At 42.5% G+C, this 25,836-nt stretch overlaps 1 protein-coding gene and 1 long non-coding RNA gene across 3 annotated transcripts in view; one reads left to right on the plus strand and one right to left on the minus strand.

The window, feature by feature from the left end:
* The window catches only part of LOC145342932 (uncharacterized), a 38,121-nt gene extending 30,511 nt beyond the window's left edge, over nt 1-7,610 (minus strand). The window contains exon 1 of the long non-coding RNA XR_013886662.1: nt 7,540-7,610. This is a non-coding gene — a long non-coding RNA (uncharacterized LOC145342932). The remainder of the gene's footprint in view (nt 1-7,539) is intronic.
* Nucleotides 7,611-7,670: 60 nt separating this feature from the next.
* psip1a (PC4 and SFRS1 interacting protein 1a) overlaps nt 7,671-25,836 on the plus strand; it is a 62,322-nt gene continuing 44,156 nt past the window's right edge. Inside the window, exons 1-4 of one of the 2 annotated variants that reach the window (XM_080188558.1) lie at nt 7,671-7,928; nt 12,453-12,529; nt 15,685-15,823; nt 21,754-21,888. In XM_080188558.1, coding sequence (XP_080044684.1) covers nt 7,857-7,928; nt 12,453-12,529; nt 15,685-15,823; nt 21,754-21,888 — 423 coding nt within the window. In that variant the 5' untranslated portion in view covers nt 7,671-7,856. Of the gene's footprint in view, nt 7,929-8,185; nt 8,312-12,452; nt 12,530-15,684; nt 15,824-21,753; nt 21,889-25,836 lie in introns of those variants that run through there. The other variant, XM_080188559.1, reaches the window with a different exon arrangement.

The following is a 25,836-nucleotide window of genomic DNA, read 5'->3' on the forward strand; positions in this document are numbered from 1 at the left end:
CAATGTTGGCCTGAACCAAACTAGTCATAACCTCTAATCCTAATTAGCTCTGGGGGGGGGGCTAATTAGACTAATAAACATATAACCATAGATTTAGGAACACTAACACGATACTAACTTTAGAATGAATGATCTTGGACTATGGGAATGTAAGCCAATCAGGGTTGTTGCCACAGAAGACAGCTCTGTATAGTTAATAAATATTTCTCATTTAAAACATGTATTTTGAATTTACAAGATGAATGCATTTGGCTTTTGGTTACATTTTGTGAAACTTCAGTTAGTGACAAATTACAGCGAGAGGGAAGAAACAATAGATTCACTGAAAGCAGTAATGCTATCAGCAGTGGTCGGGAACAAGATGGCTACCAACGTTAACCTTATGAATAGGATCATACAACTCCGAGAGATAATGCAGGTGGCAAGCAGACATAAAGAATTTCTCAGGGTCGGATGAAATTCACGTGGGTTCAATTTGGTGGGAATTTTTATCCCATTTCACTGTCCAGCATCCCATATTGCTGGGCAACAGAAGGGAGGCAACATCCATAATTTAATAACAAATTAAATCCCATTAGGTCATGATGTGTGTTGTTATTGGCTGGAGTTAATGGCAGAATAATTATTGACTGATTTCTATTAATGTTTACTGGATAATGCCCTCCGGAAAGTAAGCAATATGATTTTGGGAATGTATAATTGCCTTAATAGGGGCAGTGTTCTTTAGATAGATATCAGGCTGCTCGCATTCTGTATCTTGAGTGCAGGGTTTCAAAGAACAAAGAAAATTACAGCACAGGAATAGGCCTTTTGGCCCTTCGGCCCTCCAAGCCTGCACTGACCATGCTGCCCGACTGAACTAAAACACCCTACCCTTCTGGGGACCATTTCCCTTTATTCCCATCCTATGTATGTATTTGTCAATATGCCCCTTAAAAGTTGCTACTGTATTCCTACCTCCCCTGACAATGAGTTCCAGGCACCCACAACTCTCTATGTAAAAAATCTGCAGTAAGAAGTCTCTCAACACCAGGTTGTGAGACTTCTTACTGTGTTTACCCTAGTCCAACGCTGGCATCTCTACATCATAAAAATTCTGCCTCATACATCTTCTATAAACCTTGCCTCTAGCACCTTATACTGGTGCCCCCTAGTAATTGACTCTTCCACCTGGGAGAAAGCTTCTGACTATCCACTCTGTCCATGCCTCTCATGATCTTGTAGACTTCCATCAGGTCGTCCCTCAATCTTCGTCATTCCAGTGAGAACAAACCAAGTTTCTCCAATTTGTCCTCATAGCTAATGCCCTCTATACCAGGCAACATCCTGGTAAATCTTTTCTGTACCCTCTCCAAAGCCCCCACATCCTAGAAGTTGCTGAGGGATTTCACTGGTGCATTCTGGGAGAAGTCAGACCAGCAACATTTATCATGAAGTAGGAAGGAAAAGATCTGGTGTCAAGAAGTGGTAAGCCCAAAACATTACATTAGTGTTTTCCTCCCTCACCCTCTAACCAAACAAAAGGTCAGGGATGAGGGCATCGCCAAAGCCAGGCAGAAACTGGGCTTGTGGGAGCAACACTCCCTCTCCATGACAGGGAAAAACCTGGTGATCCAGTGTGAGGTGCTGTCCGTGTTGTTGTACGTGGCGCAGGTGTGGCCTATCCCCAAATCCTGCGCTGCAGCAGTGACGCAGGCCATCTTCAAGTTTATCTGGAGATCAAAGATGGATCGCGTCCAGAGGGAAGCGATGCACAAATTTCCAGAGAACGGAGGGAAAAACGTTCCCAACGCCGCCCTCATCCTGATGGCTACCTTTGTGCGCGGCTGCATCAAGCTGTGCGTAGATCCTCGGTACACTAACAGCAAGTGTCACTACTTTTTGAGGTTCTACCTGTCCCGCGTGTTGCAAAGGATGGGTCTGGCTACACTGCCACGGAACGCTCCGAGTAGTTGGACCGTACCGCAGCACCTGTCCTTCGTGGAGAAATTTTTCCGCAAACACACCTTTGACCACATGGCGATTAAGCAGTGGTCAGCGCATATCGTCCTTGGAGCCCTGAGAGAAAAGGAGACGGCGGATCCTGTCAGATGGTTCCCTGAGCAGACTGTCAGTATCATCTGGCAGAACGCCTCATCACCAGAACTGACAAACAAGCACCAAGATCTGGCTTGGCTGGTGGTGAAAAGGGCACTCCCCGTCAGATCCTTCATGCACGCTCGAGGTCTCAACATTACCGCACGCTGCCCTCGAAGTGGCTGCGGGGCTGATGAGACGGTCGCACACCTCCTTCTGGAATGTGCCTTTGCAAAGAAGGTCTGGAGTGAGATGCAGTGGTATTTGTCGAGGTTCGTCCTGAGCAGCTCGGTGACGCAGGACTCTGTGCTCTATGGGCTGTTTCTGGGGACGCACACCGAGACAAATATCAACTGCTGCTGGAAGGTCATCAACTCGGTGAAGGACGCACCTGAAACTTGCTGATCTTCCAGTTGAAAGAACTGTCCTCGACTGAGTGTTGCAGACTGGCACATTCCAAGGTCCAGGACTACGTGCTGAGGGACGCGCTGAAGCTTGAGGCAGCCGCCGCAAAGGCACAATGGGGAAAGGCCACACCATAAGGCCTTTTAACAGAGGCAGACCGAGGGCCCGGGAACTGCAGAATACCCTCGATCTGCGTAACTGTGTGCCAATCTGAGCAATAACGGCACACAGTAATTTATTGAGGCATGAATATAGTTTTAAGTATTGAAATGTAATGAGTGTAATTTGTATAAATCTGTGAAAATGTTTTGATTCTGCATTGTTTGCAATTGAAAGCCATGTAGATTTGCAATAGTTTATTTGAGATTTTTATGAATGAAGTATATTTTTGGAATAAAAAAAACTGTGCTTTAGTATGGAAATGTAATGACTGTAATTTGTATAAAAGTGTAAAAATGTTTTGATTCTGCATTGTTTGCAATTCAAAGCCATGTAGATTTGCAACAGTTTGAGATTTTTATGAATAAAATATATTTTTGGAAAAAAAAAGGTCACTTATGAGAAGGTAAAAGTGAAGGTAAGAATTTTATAAATTTTCTCAAATAATTTAATTGGTGCTCAAAATGTTGGTCAGTGGGATTAAGTGTTGCACTTACGAGATGTGAGAGACCCATGATGCTTCCAGCGTTTCAGACGACTATGTCTGTAGGAATGCAACCAATTGCAGCTCCTTACAGAATGCATGGATAGGTTGGAGCAGCAGTTGAATGCACTTAGGAGCATGAAGGAGGCAGAAAGCGTCATAGCATTAGAGACATGGTCACACCCAAGGTGCAGGCAGATGGATGGGTGACCACCAGAAGGGGCAGGTAGCCAGTGCAGGAATCCCCTATGATCATCCCCCTGTCCGACAAGTATACTGTTTTGGTTACTACTGAGCGACATGGACTATCTTGGGATAACAGCAGCAGCAGCAGCAGCAGCCAGAGCAGTGGCACCATGGCTGGCTCTGTTAAACAGGGAGGGACAAAGAGGACTAGAGCAATAATTATAGGGGACTCTATAGTTAGGGGTGCAGGTAGGTGTTCCTGTGGATGTGAAAGAGACTCCAGGATGGTATGTTGCCAGGGACCAGGATGTCTCTGAACAGACAGAAAGCATTCTGAAGGGAGAAGGTGAACAGCCAGAGGTCATGGTATACCTTGGTACTAACGACATAGGTAGGAGGAGTGATGAGGTTCTGTGTCAGCAGTTTAGGGGGTTAGATAGAAAGTTAAAAAGCAGGACGTCTAGAGTTGTAATCTCAGGATTACTTCCTGTGCCATGTGCTAGTGAGGCTAGGAATAGGAAGCTAATGCAGCTCAACACGTGGCTAAACAGCTGGTGTAGGAAGGAGGGTTTCAGATACCTGGACCATTGGGATCTCTTCTGGGGCAGATGGGACCTGGAAAGAAGGAAAGGCTGCATCTAAACTGGAAGGGCATACATATTCTGGCTGGGAGGTTTGCTAGTGTCACATGGGAGAATTTAAATTAATTTGACAGGGGGGTGGGAACCAAAGCAAAGGTGGATTAGCTGAAGGGAAACCAGAGAGCAGAGCCTGTAAGACACAGAGAAACAGCAGACAGGGTGAGATTGCTAATCAAAGAGGGTCTGGTGGACTGAAGTGCACCTGTCTCAATGCGAGAAGTGTAACAGGTAAGGTAGATTAACTTAGAGCTTGGATTAGTACTAGGAATTACGATGTTGTTGCCATTACGGAGACTTCATTATGGGAAGAACAGGATTGGCAGCTTAACATTCCAGGATACAGATGTTTCAGGCAGGATAGAGGAAAATGTAAAAGGGATAGGGGAGTTGTACTATTGGTTAAGGAAAAATCACAGCTGTATTCAGGGAGGACACCTCGGAGGGCTTTTACAGAGAGGCAATATGGATAGAGCTCAGGAATAGGAAAGATGTAGTCACATTGTTGGAGGTTTATTATTGGCCGCCTAACTGCCAGCGGGAGATAGAGGAACAGATTTGTAGGCTACAAGGGAGGTCATGATGTGGAGATGCCAGCGTTGGACTGGGGTAAACACAATAAGGAGTCTCACAACACCAGGTTAAAGTCCAACAGGATTATTTGGTAGCAAATGCCACTGGCTTTCATTGGCCCGAAAGCTAGTGGCATTTGGTACCATATAAACCTGTTGGGCTTTAACCTGGTGTTGTGAGGCTTCTTACAAGGGAGGTCCCAGAGGGCTGGAGAATAGCCAATGTTGTTCCTTTGTTTAAGAAGGGTAGCAAGAATAATCTAGATTATTACAGGCCGGTGAGCCTTACATCAGTGGTAGCAAAATTATTGGAGGGGATTCTTTGAGACAGGATTTATTCCCACTTGGAAATAAGTGGACATATTATTGAGAGACAACATGGTTTTGTGAAGGGGACGTCATGTCTCACGAACTTGATTGAGTTTTTCGAGGAAGCGATGAAGATAATTGATGAGGATAGAGCAGAGGCTGGACTTCAGTAAGGTCTTTGACAAGGTCCCTTATGGCAGACTGGTACAGAAGGTGAAATCGCATGGGATCAGAGGTGAGCTGGCAAAGTGGATACAAAACTGGTTCAGTCAAGGAAGACAGAGGGTAGGAGTGGAAAGGTGCTTTTCTGAATACAGGGCTGTGACAAGTGGCGTTCCTTGGGGATCAGTGCTGGGACCTTTGCTGTTTATAATATACGTATATATATAAATGATTTGGAGGAAAATGTAACTGGTTTGATTAGGAAGCTTGCGGACAACACAAAGGTTGGTGGATTTGCGGGTAGCAATGAGGACCATCAGAGAGGATACTGCAGGGTATAGATCAGTTGAAGACATCGGCGGAGAGATGGCAGATGGAGCTTAATCCAGACAAATGTGACGTAATGCATTTTGGAAGGTCTAATACAGATAGGAAATGTACCATAAATGGCAGAACCCTTAGAGCATTGATAGGCAGAGGAATCTGGGTGTATAGGTACACAGGTCACTGAAAGTGGCAATGTAGGTGGAGAAGGTAGTCAAGAAGGCATGCTGCATGCTTGCCTTCATTAGCTGGGACATTGAGCTTAAAAATTAGCAAGTCATGTTACAGCTTTATAGAACCTTAGTTAGGCCTCAATTGGAATATAGTATTTCCTGACATCATTCTCCCATTCGTTCATTTGGTTAAATAAAGTCACATCTTCAACATCAGTACACTGCATTTTTAGTCTTTGTAATCGCTTTAATAGTTATACATAGCTTCGAGAGAAGCCCCCATATACACTAACCTTAACTCTGAATTTCAGAGTTGGAATTCAGACTCCATATCCTTGCCATCAGAAAAAACACTCATTTCCACGTCACCCATCTGGGTTCCTATTTCAGTCCAACTCCTGCTCAAATCCTATCTGTGTTTTTATATCGAGCTGGCCAGCCTGCCATTTTACACCTTCTAAAAATAAGTTTATCCAAAACTCTGCTCAACGTATCCTACACACATCATGTTCCATTCATCCATCACCTAGTATTTGCAGATCTATCTTGACTCCTGTTTAATAAATGATTCAATCTTAAAATTCCCATTATTATATCCAAATTCCTTTATAGCTTAAGCCACCCCCCATATTTCTGTAATCTCCAATCCTGAAGACCTCTGAATTCCTTTAACTTTGGTCTTTTGTGCATCCCCTTTCCCTTAGCCCACTATTGACAGTCATGCCTTCAACTGTTTAGGTCCTAAGATCTGGAATTCTGTTCCCAAAACCTCTTCACCTTTTTTCTTTAAGGCAATACTTAAAAACTGTCTCCTTTACCAACCTTAAAGACAATTTTATATTGTGCTTTTCACAAATTTAGAGCATCCCAATTAAGTATTACAGAAGTGCAGTCAATGTTGTATTGTAAAAAATTCAGTCAATTACCTCAAAGCAAGGTCTTACAAACATCACTTTGATAGTGGCCAGATATTTTGTTTGTGGTGTTGGTTTATGGATAAATACTTCTTTCCAGTATTGCTAAGGGATTTTGTTTTTTACCTAGAGGGCAGGCTGAACATTGACTTAACATCTCTGAAGTGTCAGCAAGATTTATTCACCCTCAATATTTATTTTGACTCAATTTTAACTTTTCTCTTATTACATTCCAAAAAAAAGCACCTGGACATTTCACTATGTTGAAGATTCTATATAAATTGTTGCAGATTGTTGTTGTTTCCAACTTGCAAAGAATTTTATAAAGGTTGCAAGTCAATAAATGTTATATAAAATGTAAATCCAGAATGTTATTTTAAGCTGAAGACAGAAGATAAAAATAGTTAAAGGTAATAAGATTAATGTCAGTATTTTTTCTTGAAGTGGAAGGTGAACATAACTTAGAATGTACTTTTCAAATTAGTATTGGGATTGGGACATAACTTTCCTGCAATTAGATGAAAAATAAATGCTGCAAAAGAGTCTTAATATGGGCCAAATTATTTTCATAATTGGTCATTATCTTGAGAAACTTAGACCATTAATGCAAAATTCCAAACCAGGGGCACCTGTAATGGACGCAAAAACAAAGGCGGCATGGTGGCACAATAGATAGCACTACTGCCTCATAGCGCCAGAGACCAGGATTTGATTGCCAGCTTGGGTAACTGTGTGGAGCTTGCACATTCTCCCCGTGTCTGTATGGGTTTGCTCCGGTTTCCTCCCATACGCCAAAGATGTGCGGGTTAGGTGGATTGGCTATGCTAAATTGTCCCTTAGTGTCAGGAGGACTAACTAGAATGAATGTATGGGGATAGGGCCTGGGTGAGATTGTGGTCAGTGTAGACTCGATGGGCCAAATGGCCTCCTTCTGCACTGTAGGATCTTACGAATCTGTGCATACTTTAAAATTTTATATGATGGGAACACTATGTCAGGATAGGGTGAGAGGCAGATGTTTTTTTAAAAAATCGTCATGGTACAAAATCTTTCCTCAGCTCTTGACACTTTTTTTTAAAAAATATGCACATTCTTAACCCTATTTGATAATGTCTTTCCTCAGAGAAGTCCACTAACCTGCAATGATGCGTGGCCACTAAGTATTACCCCCTGTTTTGCGTGGTGCAGTCGCCATGAGGACAGCGCGGGAGAAAGAGCGAGAGCCGCAGCTACGTGCGCGCACTCCGGTTCGCAGGCTGGTTGGAACGTTCCCCGGGCAGAGCGCGCGCGAGAATAGAACGTTCCCCGGGCAGAGCGCGCGCGCTTTATTCTCTCCTGCAGCCGCGAGCAAAAAGCAAAGGCGGCAGCAGTGCTAAGAAGTGAGTGAGGCCTCTCGCTGAATTTGTGAAGGTTGGCGGCGCGTCTCCATTCTCTTGTCCCGTCTCAAAGAGGCCATGACTCGCGAATATAAAGCCGGGGAGTTGATTTTCGCCAAGATGAAGGGTTACCCTCACTGGCCAGCTAGGGTGAGTGATGCATGCGGTGGAGGGAAGACAAGAAAGCCAAATGCAACTCCAGGCTGGCGGCCTCTGTCATTGTGGTGTTGCACCGTTCAAAAACATTTTTGCTGAATTGCTGGGTTTCTAAATAGTCTTTTATTCGAGCCTCAAAATGCATGCTGAGAAAACCCTTCTAAAAAAAAACGAGTTTTTATTTGTGGGAGTTACTGACTTTTTAAAGGCAGTTTTACAATGCATGTTCACGCTTACAGAATGTCACGGTGTCGTTGAAGAAGGAGGCGGGGTGCTGAAATAAATGGATACCTCGATTTGCACGTGGAGTCTTGTTAACTTGCTATACTACGGATTAAAATTGACTTTTGTAGCTGCTGTTCGCATTTTACAGAATGGTCAGTTGTGTATTTCGGGTAGGAACCATACTGCCAAAGCAATCTTTCTTATTAATATAATATATCCTTCTTTGCTTAGCGTTCCTTTTGTATGCTTCCTGTAGCTTGTGTTGTAAAGCATCGAGGCCCTCTGTCATTTGATCCACCTATTCTTATCTCAGTAGCGTCCAATTAATCGAAACTCTACCTGTCGTATTAACACTTATTGTACCACAACTGATGTGCAATACTAAGAAATGTTGGTTTGATTCCATATTTAAATATTTGAAAACCTTTGGAAGTTAGCATCTCAAACAACACTGACAAACGGTCCTATTGAAGGACATTTGCTGGATCAGTGAATACTGATCAGTAGGTACATCCCAGTAAAACAGTTGAGGATTGAAAGGACAATGAAAAATCAAATATTATGGATTGAACTTGTTTTGTGATGTGGATTAAAGAGTGAGTAAGTAACCTACACTCGAGGCTAATTCTCTTCCAGTGGGGCAGGTCTGAGAATTCCCTGTTTAGCTGCCTAACCTCCAAAACAACAGGTCTCCATTCTCACAAAGCATTTATTTTACTTTGTACTATCTACTGTGTAATCTTACTGTCCCAAAGTTTTTTCGACCAGGGCCGGTTTGATCTTTTCTAGAGTTTTTATGTAAGGACTCAATGTACTAAACTTGGAACAAAACCATGCTGGTGTTTATGCTCCACTTGAGCCCACCCATCTTTTCTTATCTAAACATTACCTTCATAACCATACCACCCCCCCATTCACGCTTGTCTGGATTACATGGTTTAGGTACACCTGTACAATTCACTTCAATCACTCACTGTGGTGTTGCTTTTGACGTTCTTATAGCAATGTTTGGATAAAGAAGTTTCCCCTGAATTGCATATCGTATTTCTTAGTCACTATCTTATATTGATGGCCTCAAGTTATGCTCTTTTCCAGAAGAGTGAAGCAGTCTCTCTGCATCCACTCTATTGTTAAAGACCTCTCTATAAGATCACTGCTCAACCTCCTTTTTCAAGAGACCCACACATTTAAGACATTATATTTGTAAATCTTCTTTGCAGTGTATCCAGTACCCTATATCCTTCTATAACATGCTGACCAGACATGCATAAGGTTCAATACACAATTAGTATAACTTCCTTATTTTGTAAAATCCCCATAGCTTAGTGCTTGGTTTTCAACAAAAAAAAGTCCTTACTAACTGATGCAACTTTCAGCCATTAATGCACCTGTATTCTCAGGTTCCTCTGTTCTCCAACCCTACCCAGACTTGTACCCTGCAAGTAATAAGTGACTTCCCAATATACCACCTCACACTGACCAGTGTAGAACATTACCTGCTAATTAATTGCACGTTCTACAAAGCTCCCTCTTTCTTGCTCTAGTATCACCAATTTATAAATCCAGCAGCTGTTCTGAATGAGATTGAGGTTTATTGCTAAATTTGGAGGCATTTTCTATTATATGTCTACAAAAGAATTAAACTGCAATTTCTCAAATTCATCTCTCATTATGCCCCTTGCAGCCAATAGAAGAAATGTTCATTGTTATTCTGGATTGGATTCGGAGCTTGGTCTCAAGAGGTGTAGTATCTAACCTATGGGAGAACTCATTTTGACAGCTCCTCCTAAAGCTGTGATATCCACCAACCTCTAAGTTGCACATCATCCTGACTTTGACATGCATCACCAGTCCTTTTTTTATTCATTTATGATGTAGATGCTGCTGGTTAAACCAGCATTTACTGCTCACCTAGTTGCCTTTCAGAATCATAGAACCCTAGGCCAGTCAAGCCTGTGCCGGCAACAGTCCTACCCTAGCCCTATTCCCATAACCGCATGTATTTACCCTACTGGTCCCCCTTGACTCTAAGAGGCCAGTCAGCATAACCCGCACATCTTTGAGGAGGCCGGTAAGTAGAGCTGGGTCCATGAAAAGATCAGCCATGATCTTACTGAATGGCAGAGCAGGCTCAAGGGGCTAAATGGCTCCTGCTACTCCTAATTCTTATGTTCCCATTAAACCCACACAGACGCGTCCATATGGATAGTAACCTGTCTGTTTTATCCGAAAAAAACGTGGGTCCCTGGCGCTGTGAGGCAGCAATGCTAACCACTACCTGTGGTGGTGAGCCACTGTGGTGGTGAACTACCTTCTTGAACTGCTGCAGTCTATGTGATGTAGCTACACCCACCGTGCTGTTCAGGAGGATGTTCCAGGATCTTGACCCAGCAGCACTGAAGAATCAGAAATATGTTTCCAAGTCAGGATGGTGGGTGGCTTAGTGGGGAACTTCCAGATAGTGACATTCCCAGGTATCTCGCTGTTGGCCTTCTATATGGTAATGGTCATGGATTTGGAAGCTGCTACTTAAGGAACCTTAGTGGATCTTGTAGATAGTATACAAGGCTACCACTTTGTTAGTGATGAAGGAATTGAATGTGGAAGGGTGCTTTGTCCTGGATTGTGTCGAGCTTATTGAGTGTTGTTGGAGCTGCACTCACCCAGGCAAGTGGAGAATATTCCACCACACTACTGACTTGTGTCTTGTAGATGATGGACAGACCTTGAGGAGACAGGAGATGAGTTACTCGCTTCAGGATTCCTAACCTTTGATCTGCTCTGGTAGTGGCTGGTCCGGTTAAGTTACCCCAATGGTAACCCCCAGGATGTTGATAGTGGGAGGGATTCGGTGATGGTAATGCCATTGAATGTCGGGGCAATGGTTAGATTCTCCCTTGTTGGAGGTGGTCATTCCCTGGTGCAAATGTTAGTTCTCACGTCAGCCTAAGCCTGGAGACTGTTCAGATTTTGCTGCATTTGGATGTGGACTGCTTTAGTATCTAAGGAGTCGTGAATGGTACTGAACACTATAGTCATCAGCAACAACCCCATTTCTGACCTTATGGTGGAAGGAAGGTCATTGAAGCAGCTGAAGATGGTTGGACCTCAGACAGTACTCTGACGAACTCTTACAGTGATGTCCTGGAGCTGAGATGATTGACCTCAAGCCATCACAACCATCTTTTTTGCCAGGTATGATTCCAACCAGTGGTGGACCTTGATTCCCATTGACTCCAGTTTGCTAGGGCTCCTTGATGATACACTCAATCAAATGCTGCCTGATGTCAAGGGCAATCATGCTCACATCATCTTTATGGTTATTAAGTAAAAATCTTAATTCTATTCAACAGGAGAGAGGGGTGATGGCCTAGTGGTATTATCGCCAGACCATTAATCCAGAAACTCAGCTAAAGTTCTGGGGATATGAGTTTGAATCCTGCCACTGTAGCTTGAATTTGAATTCAATAAAAAAAATCTGGAATTAAGATTCTACTGATGACCATGAAAACATTGTTGGAAAAACCCATCTGGTTTACTAATGTCCTTTAGGGAAGGAAATCTGCCATCCTTAGCCAGTCTGGCTTACATGAGACTCCAGACCTACAACAATGTGGTTGACTGCCAACTGCTCTCGGGCAACTAGGGATGGGCAATAAATGTTGGCCAGCCAGTGACATCCATGTCCTATGAATGAATTTTAAAAAAAATTATGAGCGCAGCTCCCCGAGGATTGTACCAGTTCAAGAATTATGCCCCATCAACACCAGAATTGCAGCTAGGATTGACAGTAAATGTTGATCTAGTTGGTGATGTCTATACCCCAGAAATGATTCTTTTTAAGTTCATAAAATGTTTTAATATTTCCACATACATTCTTCTGTCTGCTGGGTTGTACCACCTGTTCTGGATATAGAGTTGACAAAGGAATTTCCTCTGGGTGCAGTCGAAGACTGGAAATCTAAAGTTAACCTTTTGTTCTACCTTGTTTCAGGAACAGGAAATCAATTCCTTGTAGACTGAACAGAGTTGTGCTGGAAAGCTTTGAGAATTAATAATGGCAAAGGTCAACTCCATACTATATTCAGTTAGAATCAGGTCTAAACAGAGCTAATGTTTTGAATCCATTAGAAGTACAGATCTGCCAGATCTGTTGAGTTTTTCCAGAATTCTCTCTTCGTGTTAGATAAGTTACATCAATCTTTCAAGCAATGCTTTGTAACAAAGTACTGTTATCACTGGTGTTTTACAGCTTGTGACCTGATGACTAAAGGAAATGTCTTTTTGTTTCAGATTGATGATTTTGCTGATGGAGCAGTAAAATCTTCGACAAATAAATACCCCATTTTCTTCTTTGGAACTCATGAGACGTAAGTAGTGACTTCTGGCACTCCATTACAGAAATGGTTTTGAGATCTTAACTGTCTGTCAGGCCAGAATTCACATTTGTCTACAAGATTATGAAAGGCATGGACAGAGTGGATAGTCAGAAGCTTTTTCCCAGGGTGGAAGAGTCAATTACTCGGGAGTACAGATGTGAGGTGCGAGGGACAAGGTCTAATGGAGATGTACGAAGCAGATATTTTATACAGAGAGTGATGGGTGCCTGGAACTTGTTGCTGGGGGAGGTAGTGGAAGCGGATACGGTAGTGACTTTTAAGGGGCATCTTGACAAATACATGATTAGGGTGGGAATAGAGGGATATTGTCCCTGGAAGGGCAGGAGGTTTTAGTTAAGTCGGGCAGCATGGTCAGTGCAGTCTTGGAGGGCCGAAGGGCTTGTTCCTGTGCTATAATTTTCTTTATTCTTTGTGTATCCATTTTAAAGGAAAATAACTAATATCACACCTGGATTGTTAGGCTGCTGACTTCCATAAAACTAAATGCTTTATATGTCAGCTGTCACTCTGATAACATTCTGGCCTTTGAGTCAGAAGGTTGTGGATTCAAGTCCCAAACCAGAGATTTGAGTACACAATCAAGGCTGATGCTTTGCACCTGTTGATGCTGCCTTTCAGATGAAGCATCAAACTGAGGGCCCTCGAGTGAAACTCTTCTCACAAAAGACACTATATTAATGAAGGTCCTCTTTCATAGAATCCCTACAATACAGAAGGATGCCATTCAGCCCATCGAGCCTGCACAAACCCACCCAGGCCCTATCTCCATAATCCCATGTATTTACCGTGCTAATCTTGCTGCCAGTAAGGGGCAATTTAGCATGGCCAATCAACCTAACCCGCACATGTTTGAACTGTGGGAGGAAACCGGAGCACTTGGAGGAAACCCACGCAGACACAGGGAGAATGTGTAAGCCGGGAATTGAACTTGGGTTCCTGGTGCTGTGAGGCAGCAGTGCTTACCACTGTGACACCCATTCTGTGCCTTTCTTCCAAAATGGATTAAAAATTCTTTACGCACCCCTGAGTAGGGTTAGTTGTTTAGTTTGTTATTGCCTTGGTGCAGTAAAGTTAGTATGAATCACATGCTAAATCACATTTTGGCAGCTTGCTTTAGAAGCATTTAATAAATGGTAGCCACTGCTCTGAAATGAAGAGATTTGCAGAGTTCCAATGAGCTGGTAAATAAATACATTTCATTAATATAGTGTCTTTCAGGATACTCAATGCTTTACAGTCAATGAAGTATTGTTAAAGTGTAGTTACTGTTGTAATATTGGGAAAAGTGGCAGTAATTCAATAATGATTAGCTCATTGTTGGTTGAAAGGGTAGAACAAAGAAAATTACAGTATAGGAACAGGTCCTTTGCCCCTCCAAGCCTGCATCAACCATGCTGCCCAACTTAACTAAAATCCCCCACCCTTCTGGGAGACCATATCCCTTTATTCCCATCCCATTCATGCACTTGTCAAGATGCCCCTTGAAAGTCATTATCATATCTGCTTCCACTACCACCTGCAGCAACGAGTTCCAGGCACACACCACTGTCTGTGTAAAAAAAAAATCTGCCTCATACATCTCCTTTAAACCTTGCCCCTTGCACCTTAAACCTGTGCTCCCTAGTAATTGACTCTTCCACTGTGGGAAGAAGCTTCTGAATATCCATTCTGTCCATGCCCCTCATAATCTTGTAAACTTCTGTCAGATGTCCCCTCAACCTCCGTCGCTCCATTGAGAACAAACCAAGTTTCTCCAACCTCTCCTCATAGCTAATGCCCTCCATACCAGGCAACATCCTGGTAAATCTTTTCTGTACCCTCTCCAAAGCCTCCACATCCTTCTGGTACTGTGGCGACCAGAATTGAACACTATACTCCAAGTGCGGTCTAACTAAGGTTCTGTAAAGCTGCAACATGACTTGCCAATTTTTAAATTCAGTACCCTGGCCAATGAAGGCAAGCATGCCAAATGCCTTCTTGACTAACTTCTCCACCATCATTGCACTATTAGTGACCTGTGTACCTGTACACCCAGATTTCTTTGCCTATCAATTCCCTTAAGGGTTCTGCCATTTACTGTCTATTTCCTATCTGTATTAGACCTACAAAATGCATTACCTCACATTTGTCCAAATTAAGCTCCATTTGCCATCTCTCCACCCAAGTCTCCAACTGATCTATATCCTGCTGTATCCTCTGATGGTCCTCATCGTTATCCGCAAATCCACCAACCTTTGTGTTGTCTGCAAACCTATTAATCAATTCATTACATTTTAATTACAAACAGTGAAGATCCCAGCATTGATTCTTGAGGAACACCACTTGTCACGGCCCTCCATTCAGAAACACACCCTTCCATTGCTGCCCTCTGTCTTCTTTGAGCCAGTTTTGTACCCACCTTGCCAGCTCACTTCTGGTCCCATGCAACTTCACCTTTTGCGCCAGTCTGCCATGAGGGACCTTATCAAAGGCCTAACTGAAGTCCATGTAGACAATGTCCACTGCCCTACCTTCATCAATTATCTTCATCACTTCCTCGAAAAACTCAATCAAGTTCTTAAAACGCAACCTCCCCTTCACAAAACCATGTTGCCTCTCAGTAATACGTCCACTTATTTCCAAATGGGAATAAACCCTGTCTCAAAGAATCCTCTCCAATGATTTCCCTACCACTGATGTAAGGCTTACCGGGTGTGCTCTTTAAATAGCACTATTTGATCTTATGCCCACTTGAGAGGGCAGATCCAACCTAAAGTTAATGTCCTGTCTGAAAGACCATAGCTTTGATAGGTATGAAATGTCAGCCAGTTTCTCGTGTGATAAAGGCTGGAGTGGGTTACTACCTTCTGACCCCAAGGTAAATGTGCTACTGATGAGCCATAGCTGACATCTTGTATTTTTTAAATAAAATTAGAAAAAAGATGTGTGAGTGGAAATGTAATAGTTATCTGCAGTTGCCTTCCTATTTACGAATTCTGTGTTGTACCATTTTCTGTAACATAGGCTAGTTGTGCCAGTTACATAAGTGCTTGAACCCTCTCCCTTGAAATTTGTACTGAAAGATATAGCTGTGACCTAGGAAATATCAAAACTGAGCGTATTTTAATTTTTCATTAACTTTGCAGTGCCTATTTGGGTCCACGAGACATTTATCCATATGAAGAAAACAAAGAGAAATATGGGAAACCCAACAAACGAAAGGGTTTCAACGAAGGACTGTGGGAAGTTGAAAATAATCCTACTGTCAAATTTCTAGGACAGCAGGTGAGTTCAGCAACTAATTGGTGCAAAACATAAAAGCAAGTAACAGAAAGTAGGCGTGAGGCTCGCTGTATTCAAAATACACCATTGAGTTGCTGCATAAGAAAATGGAGTGGGATTTGTCCTCCATTTCCAAATGTAATAAGGTTGGCTGAGCATTAATTATAGTGGTGTAACTGATGAGGCAAAACAAAATTCTTGTCGGTTTTACAAATGACTTTAAAATTTCAGCTCTTAAAATTTTAAATTTAAAATCTTAAAATTTCATCCTTTTTATAGAGATCTACAGCACTAGCTTATAGGAGCATAGAATGGTTACATCACAGGAAGAAGCTATTGGGCTCACCGATTCCCTTACCCCTGCAAATATTTACTTTTAGGTGTTTATGTTCTCTCTTGAAAGCCGCGAATGGAGTGCACAGCTTTTACCATACACACAGGCACAGTTTTCTAAATCCTAGTTGCCCCCTTATGTCTTTCGTTATTTTTTTCAATCAAATCCATGTCCTTTCTTGACATTTTGGAAACAGTTTATCTTTGTTTAGACACCTCAAGGTTTTGAACACCTCTATCTAATCTGCTTTCGGCCTTCTGTAAGGAGAACAACCTCAGTTCTCCAGACTCCACGTAACTGAAGTCCCATATCTGTGAAATCATTCATGTAGTTCTTCAATGCATCTTTTCTAAAGCCTCTGCATCCTTTTAAGGTTTCCAGAATTGCACAAAACGCCAGCTAAACCAGTATATTTCACGGGTTTATCATAACTTCCTTTGATGCCTCTGTTTGTAAAGTACAGGATTTCATATGTCTTTTTAACCATTTGAACTGCTGTCTTCAAAGGTTAATGTGCGCATGCCTCATGTGCTCTGTTCCTGCACCCTCTTCAGAATTCTTCCCTTCAGTTTATTTTGCCTCATTCTTCATTTATGTTCTCTGCATTAACTTTCATCTGCCCCGTGTCCACTCATTCCACAAGCCTATTTGTGTTCTCTTGAAATCGTTAGTAAAGGTGCATGTAAAGTACTCATTTAGCATTTTCTCCATGGGTGGATCTGCTTGGTTACACATTTGTTCCATCCCTCTCTTATTGCCCTTTTACAATTTATTTATCCATAGAAGACTTTTGGGTTCTCTTTGTTCACTGCTATACTTTTTCCTTGCCACTCTCATTTCCTTTTTCATTTCTCCTTTGAATGTTTTGTGTTCAGCTTGATCTTCACTTGTACAGTCAACCTGACATCTGTCACCTGTAGTCTTTTCTCAACTTCATCTTGTCCTCTACTTTTCATCATCAAGAGAGCTTCAGCTTTACTTGATGTGTCTTTCCACCTTGTAAGAATGTACCTTGGACTGTATCCAGACCAACTCCTCTTTCAAAGCCCGTTGTTCTGTCAAAGGGTTTCTAGACAATTAGGATGGTATTTTACCAATTTTTGTCTTAAGTGCTGGCAGACTTGAAACTAGGAGAGTTTCAGATCATTCTTCTTGAGTGTGTTTTTAGGCCCACTCATATGCACTCTGCCTGCAAAATTTTGAGCAAGTCTGTTGTTTGCTGCAGAAGCCTGTGGGTGGGGCTTAACACTCCCAGAAGCCTGCAGAGGGGAGTGGCCTGTGAAGTTGCACATGCGCATTAGTGGTAGCAGGGGCGGCACAGTGGTTAGCATTGCTGTCTCATAGCGCCAGCGACCTGGGTTTGATTCCTGGCTTGGGTGATGGTCTGCGTGGAATTTGCACGTTCTCCCTGGGTCTGCGTGGGTTTCCTCTGGGTGTTTCGGTTTCCTTCCATAATCTGAAAGACATGCAGGTTGGGGTATTGACCCTCAAGTGCTGGAGTGTGGTGACTAGAGGAATTTCCAAGCAAATTCATTGCAGTGTTGATGTAAGCTTTATTTGTTACTAATAAATAAACTTTAAACTTTTTTATTTAGGGACAAACAAAGAGAGAGTTGTGAGGCTACTGCAGGCAGCCTGAAGCAGCTCCCCCACCTTCCCCTCCTGCAATGGTGGAGGCCCATGGCTGGAGTGCAGTCCCTGCTGACTCCTCACTGCCCAGACCGACTGCTGCAGAGTGGCAGCAGGCCCCTGTCCCACATAAACCCAGCCCCTACTAGCCCCTGTTCCCCCCCCCTCCCCCATTAGCCCCACCTCCTGGCGTTATTCAGGTGCCAGGTTGGCACAGCCAGTGCAAGATAAAGACATGGGGAGCATGTCTTTATCTTGTCAGCGAGAACCTTTCCCAGCAACATCATAAACAGGGAGCGAGCCCAGATAACTGAGTGCCGGGCTTGCTAAGCAAATGTTAAACAGCATTTAAATAAATTTCAGTAGATTAAACTGCCTCTCGCCCATTTCCGACGAGAGGCTGCGCTGGAAATCGGCGCTCGTAAAATGACACCGTTCGTGAAAACAGGCACTAATCGCTTTACACCCCACTTCACGACTGTCATGCAATGATTAAAGCACCCCCTTGATTACAGTTTATTCAAGACAAGTCATTCTCAGTCTGTGAAATTGACTGGCCTACAATTAAGAACTCTGGATTGTTTCTAGTCCTTTTCCATAGTCAACCTCAAATTTATAATCGTTCCCCAAATGCCCCTCTACCGGAACCAGCAATGCCTCCTTCCTCTTTGGGCTGAAAATGTACTTGTCATGAATCTTTTTCTTAACATGCTTCAGAACCCCCTCTCCCTTGCTTCCTTTTGCACTAATTATGCTAACATAGACTGGCATAATTGGAATCCCCACTATCACTACACTTCAGTCTTTGCATCTGCAATGGACAGGAGGTGCTTTAATTTAAACACTGATTTCTTGGTTTACCACCCATTCATAAACAGAAAGATATTTTGATTTTCCCCTTTACCCAGTCCCTCAGTTTTGGCATAAACCAATTTCTATTAATAATCCTATAGCAAACTTGTGATAGGGTGAATTCAGAGTCATAGGGTTAGTTTAATCTCAAACACTCAAAATGCAAGAAGGAATCTTGCTATGTGGCTGCCTGTATATCCAGACAATAAACAAGGGATAGAAAGGAAGATTTACAGGGCAATGACCAGAGTTTCACATGATTCCAGAGCCTAGAATCAAATGGCTGAACTGATGCTGGATAATTCATTTTTCCAGTAGAGTTGATTTTCCCAATGAGACAGGAGCATGCAGATGAATTAGCCTCTCTTCCTTACCCCACCCCCTCCTCCACCTTCCCCATCAGGAGTGTTTCACTTCAGCTCCACTTGAGGGGAGCTGGCAGCCTGACCCCACTGGAATGAAGCGGGGGCCGTCGAGGATCCCTGGAGGGTTCAGGGTGTGGGGGGCGGGGGTGGGGTGGTTGCCTGGTTAGCATTGCCAGCCTGGCTGTCTGGCACTGCCCAAGGGGCAATGAGCAGTGCCCAGGAGGCACATCGGCACTGCCCACTGGGCAGCTGGGGTATCTTGCTGCCACTCGAGTCGGGGGGAGGGAGAGCAGGAGACAGATTGAGGCTGGTCTGGACACGTTGGGGGGAGCAGCGATCAGGGGGCCGGCAGCGCGGAGCTACGTATGTGGGCCGATCTTGCTGCTGACAGATTGGTGCATGCGCAGTGGCCTGCTCAGCGTTATGCTGCGGCCTCTTCAGCAGGAATATGCCCCACCCACAGATTTTTCGCGGGAATCATGCATTCTGCAGTGTGGGAGATTCATTTTGAAACTCCCGCTGAAAAAAACAGCAGAATTTACTCCAGTTTTTAAGCCAATTCAGCATTTAGAATTCTTTTGGAGAATTGCCCCCATAGTTTAGTCATTTTAAAAGGCTCTTGTCCAGTTTTTAAAATATTAGGAATGTAAATTTAAAAATAGTGTGTGAGGTCTTAGACCTGTCACACCTCCCTCCTCTGAATCTCCTGAAAATCTGCTGTATTATCAGCCAAATTAGTGGGAATACACCAGTAATGTACCTCTACTGTTTCTTAAATATTACTAAATATGCTCTGTCAATCACCTTTTCGGACATCTCTCTCCAGCACTAAAATAGTTCTGTCGCACTTTTCCTCTTTCCTGAAAACCTTGTATCCATAAAATGGTTACAGCAGAGACGGAGACTATTTGGCCTGTTGTGTCCATTCAGCTCTCTACAAGAGCAGCTTACCTAGTTGCACTCTCTCACCTTTTCCCCTACCCCAGATAATTATCTAATTCCCATTTTGAAGGTCGTGATTGAATCTGCCTCCCCGTGCTGCCAGGCATTGCACTCCAGATTTTTACTACTTGCTGCACAATGTTTTTCCTCCCATTAGCAATCACCTTAAATTGGTCTTCTCTGATCCTTGATCTTTTTGCCATTGAAAACAGTTTGTCTCTTTCTTCTCTGTAGAGATCCCTCATGATTTTGAACATCTCTAATCTTCTCTTTTCCAAAGAGAATGGTTTCTCCAGTATATTCATGTAACTGCAGTTCACTGTCGTTGGAACTATTCTCGCAAATCTTTTGTGCACCCTCTAATGTCATTATCCCTAAAATGTGGTGTCCAGAACAGGACACAATATTTCAATTGAGGCTAAACCAATGTTTTATACAGTTTAGCATAACTTTATTGCTTTGCTTCTCTGAACCTATTTATTTATAAAACTTGCGATCTCGTATGGTTTATTAACAAACCTGTTGTGTCACCTTAAATGATTTGTGCACATATACCCCAGGTCCCTTTACTCCTGTACTCTATATTGCCTCTTTTCCTTTCTACCAAAATGAATCGCTTCACACTCCTCTGTATGAAATTTCATCTGCCATTGTCTGCATGCGTCCTCTGAATTCTCTTATTATCCTCCATTTACAATCAATTTTGTCATCTTAAAATTGAGAAATTATGCACTGTACTCCCAGGTTTGGTTCATTAATGTATAATCAAGAAAAGCAAGGGTCCCAACACAATGTTGGGAAATGCTAATACATACCTTCGCCCAATTCAAGAAACCAAATTTCAGCAGTTCTCTGTTTCCTGTCACTTGGCCAATTTCGTATCCATGCTGCTACTGTCACTTTTGTTTCATAAAGTTTAAAATTTGTTTAAAGTAGGCTTACGTTAACAATGCAATTGTACTTTTGATGATGGGCCTGTTATCTGGCACTTTATCAAATGCTTTCTGGAAGTCCACATACACTACAACTGCACATCCAGGAATAATTAGAACACAGCCTGTTTGCAACTGCCACACTGCAACCTATTCGCCACACTGTGTGCTTTTCTGTATATGCGCTGTAAACTTTAATTCAGTCTTGCACCACATAATGCATTGTTATTTATGCAAATTGCTGTTCAGATTTATTGAGGCAATGATTCTAACTTGCCTACTGTAGCTGAAATCTGTTTTGTTATTGTGATGGAACAACAGGTGTCTGTCTACTTGTGCATCAATAAAATTAGTTTCTGACTGGTGCAGGAATAGTGGACTTGAAAGTCTGCATTCCTTTGTAGTATGGGAAGTACTGTTTATTCAGACACATTTGATGGATATATTCTGAACAATAGTCTAGTGTTTTGGGCACTAAACCTATGTTTACTTCCATAGGGACATTCTTTATGCAGATTATCAAAATTTGTCTCTTCATTGCATTCCTGCTGTTTCGAGCATGATTTCTCTTGCAAAATGCTAACTGCGTTTTAGTGCCTTCTGTGAAATGGCTGTTATTCATGTGCTCTTGGAAAATGAATGCTGACTGGTTACAGGGATAGTCTCCTGTGCTCCACTACTTTTTTTCTTGCTTCAGTTAACTCGACGGATGGTATTTAAAACTTTTTTGACTTTCCACAACAAGGCCCAGTGGTCACTAACTATCAGAGAAGTTCAACATTGGAACACTACTCCATGATTAGAAATGCATTACATCTGATGGGTTGGTGATTGAATCTGTTCCTGTGATGCGTGTTACAATATTTGGGTACTTTTTAGGGTTCTAATAAACGAGCTCGCAAGTTGTCAACGGACAAAGATGCTGAAGAGGGGAAGGAAACAGGTGGTTCAAATCTGGGAAAAGAGGAATCTGATGCTGCCAGTTCACCAGAGTTCGACAAGCATAGTGATGAAGTAAGTAATATATATCATCAAATGATCATTGTGCATGACACCCTGCACTTAACAAATATAAACTAAAGAACACAGTGTTTGGTGTTTTTACTGTTTTTTGCCTGGTTTATCATCTTTTTTAGCTGTGTTTTAGGTTACTCGTGCAGGTAAGACCTAGCTCATGGTTGTCTGGATGTTTTCACTTGCAATATCCATCAGAATAACTTGATTTATCAAGTGGCAGTAACAAGCCAAATAAGGTTCTTAAAGGTAGGGAAGTGACAACAGGAAAGAGTTAATGGAAGCACTTTCAGTGGACAAGACCAAAATGGCTGAACACTGACAGGAAGAAACATGAAACCATAGAATAATACAGCACAAAAGGAGGACATTGGTCCATCTAGCCTAGGGCGTGCTCTTTGACTGAGCTAACCATTATGAGATGCTCTATCCTCATAGCCCTGAAATTTCTTCCCATTCAACTATGTATTTAGTTTCCCTTTGAAAGTTGTTCAACTAGTCTTACAACAGTGTATTCCAGATCGTAACAACTTGTATGTAATGTGCATGCGTACATACATATATAGAAAACTAACTCCCCTTTTGCCAATAACTGTAGACCGCTGTGCTATTAAAAACGATTTCTCCTTAAGCTTCAGGTACTGGAGGGAACCCCCAGTTTCTTTAAGTTCACCCAATAACTTGCTTGGTGAATCTTTCATATCATTCCAATAAATTTCTGCATTATCTCTGAGCCTTAACACCTTCCTAAACTGTGGTGCCCAGAATTGGACAGAGTCCTCCACACAGAGCAATCAGTCACTTATGAACCTAGAACATTACAGCGCAGTACAGGCCCTTCAGCCCTCGATGTTGCGCTGACCAATGGAACCAATCTATTGACGGTCTAATCTGAACTATTCCAATGTTATCCATATGCCTATCCACTGACCATTTGAACGCCCTTAAAGTTGGCGAGTCCACAACTGCTGCAGGCAGGGCATTCCACGACCTTACTACCCTCTGAGTAAAGAACCTACCTCTGATGTCCGTTCTATAGTTACCACCCCTTAATTTAAAGCTATGTCCCCTTGTGTTAGCCACCACCATCCGAGGTAAAAGGCTCTCACTGTCCACCCTATCCAATCCTCTGATCATCTTGTATGCCTCATTTAGGTCACCTCGTAACCACCTTCTCTCCAATGAAAATAACCTCAAGTCCCTCAGCCTTTCCTCATAAGACCTTCCCACCATACCAGGCAACATAAAAAGCAGTCAAGGATTCTTGGCTTTATAATAGAGGCTTAAGGGTCACAGAAGTTGTACTAAACAAAGGTCTGCTTTTTATAGCCTTCTCAACCTGTCCTTCTCAGCCAAACATTTGTGTCCTTCTCAGCCAAACCTTTACATGTCTGTTCCTGCATTATTCCGTTTATATTGCTGTCCCTCATTTTTCAACCAAAAGGCTATGCCTCAATTTTGTTTCATCTGTGATATATGTGTGTACGTTTCACCAGTTTATGTCCTTTCGTCTGTTGGTATCCACTGTTATTTGCCACATTTCCAAGTTTTATGTTATCTACAGACTTTTAAATTATGCCTTGTATATCCAAGTTTGGATCATCAGTAATATCAAATAGACCAGCAGCTCTAACACTGACCACTGGATATATTTTCCTGCTCTCTGGAAAAGCAACCATTCACCACTACTCACTACTTTCTGATCCTTAACCAATTGCGTATCCACCCTGCTATTGACGCTTTCAATCCATGGGCTTCATTTTTGCTAATGGGTCATTTTATCAAGTGCCTTTTTGAAAATCCAACACACATTTTCAAAAATGTTTCAAGTTAGGCAAACCTAGTTTGCCTTGAACAAATCCATATAATCTGTTAATTATTAACCTGCAGTTTTCCCAAGTAATAGCGTTATCATGGATTCTTGTCTCCGCAAGTTCCCATTTACCAGGCTTTATCCTCTCCCCTTTTTGAATAAGGGTCCAACATTTGCAGTCTTGTAATATGAAAAATATAGCTAGAGCTACTGCTACGTGTTGGAAGCCAGTGAAGTTATGATGGAAGAAGAATTTGAACGTAAGTTGGCATGGAGCTGTGGAATGGTTCCAACAAAGCCAGGACTTTGAATTTAGTGTGAGACCAGGACTCAGAAGAGGCTACAGGTGCAATTTGGTGAAAAAAAAATCTGAAACAGGAAGTGGGCAATGAAAATTTTGACATGTTAGAGTTTGTAAGGGAGGAATTCGGGCTGTTGAGAGAAAGCTGTACGGCAGTTGGGTCTTGAAATAATCTTGATAGTTTATTATGTAATTAACGTGATCTCTGACCATCACACCGGATTAGAATGAAATCCATTGGTCCTATGGTATTATAATCTTTACTGCAAACTAGTGATTTCTCTGGTATATTTTAAAACTGTTACAGATTAACAAACAGTATCCAAGTTCCAGTTGTCTGTCCCCTGAATAATCCAGCAGATAAAGAACAAAGAGAATTACAGCACAGGAACAGGTCTTTTGACCCTTGAAGCCTGCACCAACCATGCTGACCATCTTAACTAAAACCCTCTACCCTTCCAGGGACCATATCTCTCTATTCCCATCCTATTCATGTACTTGTCAAGACGCCCCTTAAAAATCACTACTGTATCTGCTTCCATTATCTCCCCCGGCAACGAGTCCCAGGCACCCAGTACTCTCTGTGTAAAAAATTCTGCCTTGTACATCTTCTTTAAACTTGCCCCTTTCACCTTAAACCTATGCCCTAAGTAATTGACTCTTCCACCCTGGGGGAAAAAGCTTCTGATTATCCACTCTGTCCATGCCTCTCATAATCTCGTAGACTTCTATCAGTTCTCCCCCAACCGCCGTCACTCCATTGAGAACAAATTTCTCCAATCTCTCCTCATAGCTAATGCCCTCCAAACCAGGCAACATCCTGTTAAATCTTTTCTGTACTGTCTCCAGAGCCTCCACATCATTCTGGTAGTGCGGCGACCAGAATTGAACACTAAGTGCAGCCTAACTAAGATTCTATAAAGCTGCAACATGATTTGCCAATTTTTAAACTCAATACCCCGGCCAATGAAGGCAAACATGCCATATGCTGCCTTGACTCCTCTTCCACCTGCATTGCCACTTTCAATGACCTGTGTACCTGTACACCCAGATCCCTTTGCCTATCAATACTCTTAAGGGTTCTGCCATTTACTGTATATTTCTTATCTGTATTTAGGCCTTCCAAAATACATTATCTCTCATTTGTTTGGATTAAACTCCATCTGTCATCTCTTCACCCAAGTTTCCAACTGATCTGTATCCCGCTGTATCTTCTGATGGTCCTCATCATTATCCACAAATCCACCAACCTTTATGTCGTCCGACACTTTGGGAAAGTTTAAATGCAGCTTCCATTGCTGAACTGCGCAGATTTAGACTAAAATATCGTACCTACCAGAGATCTCTTTTAGTTTATTAGTTCATTGGATGTTGGTGTCACAAGCTTGGCTGGCATATATTGTTTAACTTGGTTACCCTGAAAGAGCGATGGTGACTCTTTTTTGAGTTATTTTTTTTTGCAGTTTGATATAACTATGAAAGATGACTTCATAGTAGAACAGAAATTGAGAAGGGAATCATTGCCAGTCTAACTATGCGAGACCCCTTAGGGTCGAGCAGCCATAACATGATAGAACTTTTTTTATCAAAATGGAGAGTGAAGTAGTTGATTCAGAGACTAGGGTGTTGAATCTTAATAAAGGAAACCATGAAGATATGAGGAGTGATTTGGCCTTGATAGATTGGGGAGGGTTACCTCAATGGATGACAGTGGATAGACAATGGCAAACATTCAAGAAATGCACGGGGAAACAGCAGCAATTGTTTATTCCTGTCTGGCGTAAAAGCAAAATGGGTGAGAGGGCCAATCCATGGTTTGCAAAGGAATTTAGTA

Source organism: Carcharhinus amblyrhynchos, chromosome 5, assembly GCF_965287045.1.
Source record: "Carcharhinus amblyrhynchos chromosome 5, sCarAmb.v2.hapA, whole genome shotgun sequence".
NCBI classification, from domain to species: domain Eukaryota; kingdom Metazoa; phylum Chordata; class Chondrichthyes; order Carcharhiniformes; family Carcharhinidae; genus Carcharhinus; species Carcharhinus amblyrhynchos.